This window comes from Ylistrum balloti, unplaced genomic scaffold, assembly GCF_031769215.1.
Source record: "Ylistrum balloti isolate Yb309-2 unplaced genomic scaffold, AGI_CSIRO_Ybal_v1 Utg369742, whole genome shotgun sequence".
Classification (NCBI taxonomy): domain Eukaryota; kingdom Metazoa; phylum Mollusca; class Bivalvia; order Pectinida; family Pectinidae; genus Ylistrum; species Ylistrum balloti.
Window position 1 is genome coordinate 869,091 of NW_026781951.1, and position 4,676 is coordinate 873,766.

A 4,676-nucleotide genomic window follows, 5' to 3' on the forward strand; every position below is an offset into this window, starting at 1 on the left:
TGATCAATTAAAATTAAAAAAAAACCTTTAATTAGGTGAAGTTGGTATGTCCTTTTTCAATATCACTTTGTTTTCCTTGTCATAATAATCTTTTTCACCATAAATGTGTTACATGTCAGTCAGTTGATGTGTGATATACAGCTACCGCTACACAGGAAACATATAGACATAACTGATAAATTCGCCACAATGGGGACAATAACATGACGTCATGCTGTGTACAATACATCATACTATCTGTGACGTCACCTTTATGTTGCTATGCTGCTTAGCAATTGCGACGGTGGAGAAGATGAGTCTCTCCACTAATAACAGATTTTTTGTTAAATATAGGATTTCCACAATGGATTTTAAGTTATTCTTGATATTTGTGGTAATACTGAGCGCCGTATACCAAGGTCCTGCTGTTTATCGGAACCTTACGTGGTAAGTTATGCCGTCGCCTGACCGTTAATTATACATGTATACATTACCGTACTCTAAATAATGTCAATAACAATTTTAAGTTTATAAATATGGTATTCTTTCATGTTTGTAAATATTTAGTTTTAACTTTCTGACTTTCTTTTTTACTTAGTGTGGAATACGAGCTAGGATATGTCGAACGAATGCTTTATTACTTAACCACAAGAGAAATGGTGACGATATGCCCCACACGAGCAGATTTGATATGGGTAAGAAATATATTTATGTGTTAGTTAAAATGTTTAATATTCAATCATTGTTATAATTTAACGTTGTAGTTTAAATATATATATTATGCCTATTTTTTTTGCATGCATTCCTCATTTTAATGTCTAAATTTTACTTATTATTTAAAGGGATTTTTTGTTCTTTTAATAAACTTTTCGCTGAATCCATGTGTCCGGAAAATGTTATGGATCGATTGTATGTATTTTTTATTGAAGAGAATTGGAAATGAAGTGTTCTGCACCTTCCTGAGCGTGCTTTTAACCCTGATCCTGAGCTATACGCCTCTTGTCGAAAACATCACCAAAGAGCGCTCTTCAGCCGTGGTTACAATGTTCCAGAAATGGAGAAATGGTATTTAGCATTTATCATTTCACATTGTCTCTACTGAGTCTTTTTTCTGTACAATTATATATTCTATGTAATACCTCGCAATGACTTATCATCGTTTTACGTATCGTTGTCTTTTATCTGTTCACTAAAGCAAATAAATCTATATTCTGATATCACATAAGCTAAAAGTAGAATTTAGATTCTTCAACTTTAAAAAATTAAAAAAGAGACAATGCAAAAGTTAAAATGGAATCAGAGTGGTCCGGAAGGAATAGTGTCTTAAACTTCATTGATAATACCCGCTCTACAAAGATTGGTACATACAAGAAGGTAATGTCTAGCTCCCAAATGAGAACGGCGATAACAACACTGAAACCACCAGACATATTAACGAGTATATATAATACATATAGGGAAAAATAATCCATCGTCTTTCTATTGTGTAAAGAAAACTTTAAAACAATAATGCAGCTGCCAATTTTAAATTTGAATCATTCTTATTTATTTTTATGTCTGTCTGTCTGTCTGTCTGTCTGTCTGTCTGTCTGTCTGTCTCTCTCTCTCTCTCTCTCTCTCTCTCTCTCTCTCTCTCTCTCTCTCTCTCTCTCTCTCTCTCTCTCTCTCTCTCTCTCTCTCTCTCTCTCTCTCTCTCTCTCTCTCTCTCTCTCTCTCTCTCTCTCTCTTTTGTCTGTCTCTCTCTCTCTCTCTCTCTCTCTCTCTCTCTCTCTCTCTCTCTCTCTCTCTCTCTCTCTCTCTCTCTCTCTCTCTCTCTCTCTCTCTCTCTCTCTCTCTCTCTCTCTCTATTTTTGCTTATTTTTTCCCTTTTTTATTTGTTATTGTTTTTTCTGTTTCTGAATAACATCTCCAATAAAGCATTAAGTCTCAGTAAAATGTAGACAATGTGCTTATAACACTAATACATTTCTATATTTTGGAAACAACAAGATGCCTTCAAACATACAATACTGGTTAATTAATTCCATATATTATTGTAGTCAAAACACACCACTTGTTCATCATATATAAATATCAATTTATTTCTAATTATGCCATCACTTAAAACCACACCATAATAACTTTTACCACATACATTTATATAACGTACAAACTCCAAATCGGGTTTGTCGTTTATGTATTCCTAAATATAACTGAGTTCTCAATTAAGAACATGGAAATTAAGCGTGAAACACGAAATCATAAAAGAAAGTTTGAAACTTTCAAATCAAATATCATTAAAAAAAGAAATTCCAGAATATATCAAAGTATCATTTAATTAGATTGAATAAGAAAATGCACCAATCAATCAAGGATATTTAATTTTATGTTGCTCGTGACTGGTGTCTAATAGCTATATCTAAATGTGAATCAAAACCATTGAACAAAACACGACACACAGCGTACCTTTAACTTATTTTTCTTTTTCTTTTTTCTTTTTCGTAATTAAGAAATATAAACAATACTTAAAGCCAACATACGATTGTTTATTTACATTTTATATCTGTATTTAATTTCGCTTAATTTAAATCATTTCAAAATTCATAAATTATCTTACATTACATCCAAACACACGGAAGGTAGGACGGTCGTTCGAAGTTACTGACCACTATCGTTTGCACCCAAAAGCAGCATGTCATGGTCGTGATTTTAAACGTACATGTGAAAACGGTACCTGTAGAGCTTCTAAAGTAATATATATTTGCATAAAGTCCTCTCTTGGTGTTGTCAGTCATCTCGTTAAAGGAAAAATCTAATTGTACTCCAAAGGGGCACTCATCAGTTACTGCAAATGGCAACGCTCAGTTGATGTTAAACTGAGCAAGCTTACTATCTTGATTTGATGACAGTCTCCCTTTATGTTATAAACCAATAAACAGATGGTATGTACATAAAACGTGGCAACGTTGTTCCCCAAATATAACCATATGATAAAAAAACATGCTTTACTTGCATTCTACAATTTCACATTTTTTACACTGGTATCGCCGAGGCGGCTCAGAAGTACGAGTTGTTTGTATGATGCAGTTAAACAAGTTATGTTGTTATAGGCAAATTTTTCATTTCTTGCACAGCATTAGTTTTGCTTTGCCGGCCTATGCTGTTTACATATCTCAAATGATTCGATATTCAAGGGTTTTTTACAATATAACTGTATCCGTTACGATTTTAGCAACTGACAAACATACAATACAGTGCTTCAATAGATGCAGATTGATTGATACGTCAAATGTATATCAAATACAAAGACGTCTAATACATGTCTAATACAAAGACGTTGAATACATGTCTAATATATGTCTAATACAGAGACGTCTAATACATGTCTAGTACAAAGACGTCTAATACATGTCTAATACAAAGACGTCTAGTAAATGTCTAATACGAAGACGTCTAATACATGTCTAATACAAAGATGTCTAGTACATGTCTAATACGGAGACGTCTAGTACATGTCTAATACGAAGACGTCTCATACATGTCTAATACAAAGACCTCTTATACATGTTTAATACAAAGACGCCTAATACATGTCTAATACGGAGACGTCTAATACATGTCTAATACAAAGACGTCTAATACATGTCTAATAAAAAGACCTCTTATACATGTCTTATACAGAGACGTCTTATACATGTCTTATACAGAGACGTCTTATACATGTCTAATACAAAGACGTCTAATACATGTCTGACACAAAGACGTTGAATACATGTCTAATACAAAGACGTCTAATACATGTCTAATACAAAGACGTCGAATACATGTCTAATACAAAGACTTTGAATACATGTCTAATACAGAGACGTCTTATACATGTCTAATACAAAGACGTTGAATACATGTCTAATACAAAGACTTTGAATACATGTCTAATACAAAGACGTTGAATACATGTCTAATACAAAGACGTTGAATACATGTCTAATACAGAGACGTCTAATACACGTCCACTACATGTCTAATACAAAGACGTTGAATACATGTCTAATACAAAGACGTCTAATACATGTCTAATACAAAGACGTCTAATACATGTCTAATACAAAGACGTCTAATACATGTCTAATACAAAGACGTATATTACATGTCTAATACAGATACATCTATTACATGTCTAATACAAAGTAGATTGCAAAAAAAGGTGTCACGATTTATATTTGTTATAAATAAATACAAAGAGATGCAATATTAGAATATAACCATAAATTATTTGTCCCTGCTTTAACTAATGTCAAGGTTCGGTTTAATTTAAATTTAAATGAAATTATGAATAATGAATGACATGCGGTTTCAAGATATATTAAGCTTCATAACATGTTCATGGATTTCCACATTTAATTTGTTGTGATAATAGTTTTTATCCTTTATATTTTTGCTAATAAACTTAACTTTAATTTTACGGTGTCAAAATTGATTGGATTTCCACGTTTCATTCTACATTCCCATGTGTTAAATTGATTATCCGTTTTTCAGATGATATAAAAGACAAAGAAATATTCTCTCTCCAGACGATTTAGAATCTAATAACTGATAAATTATGCGGTCGGACATATCTTGTTTTCGAAAATAGAGAAACATATCTATCATAGTAAAAAGATGACAGATAGGAAATTAAATCAGTTCCTTCCGTCGTGATAAATATGTCTTTTTAATCA

At 32.2% G+C, this 4,676-nt stretch overlaps 1 protein-coding gene across 1 annotated transcript; it reads left to right on the forward strand.

Annotated features, from left to right (window-relative positions):
- The first annotated feature begins 343 nt into the window (after nucleotides 1–343).
- Nucleotides 344–1,052, forward strand: LOC132543175 (uncharacterized). The gene is made up of 3 exons (XM_060206645.1): nucleotides 344–426; nucleotides 578–674; nucleotides 909–1,052. Exons 1-3 carry the CDS (start codon nucleotides 344–346, stop codon nucleotides 1,050–1,052), a joined length of 324 nt encoding a protein of 107 aa, XP_060062628.1.
- Nucleotides 1,053–4,676: the final 3,624 nt, after the last annotated feature.

Excerpts from the sequence above, each read along its gene's own strand:
- LOC132543175 (XM_060206645.1), top strand. The coding sequence starts at position 344 with ATGGATTTTAAGTTATTCTTGATATTTGTGGTAATACTGAGCGCCGTA. Across the intron at positions 427-577 it reads GTTTATCGGAACCTTACGTG|TGTGGAATACGAGCTAGGAT; the intron begins GTAAGTTATGCC and ends TTTTTTACTTAG. Across the intron at positions 675-908 it reads CACGAGCAGATTTGATATGG|AGAATTGGAAATGAAGTGTT; the intron begins GTAAGAAATATA and ends TTTTTATTGAAG.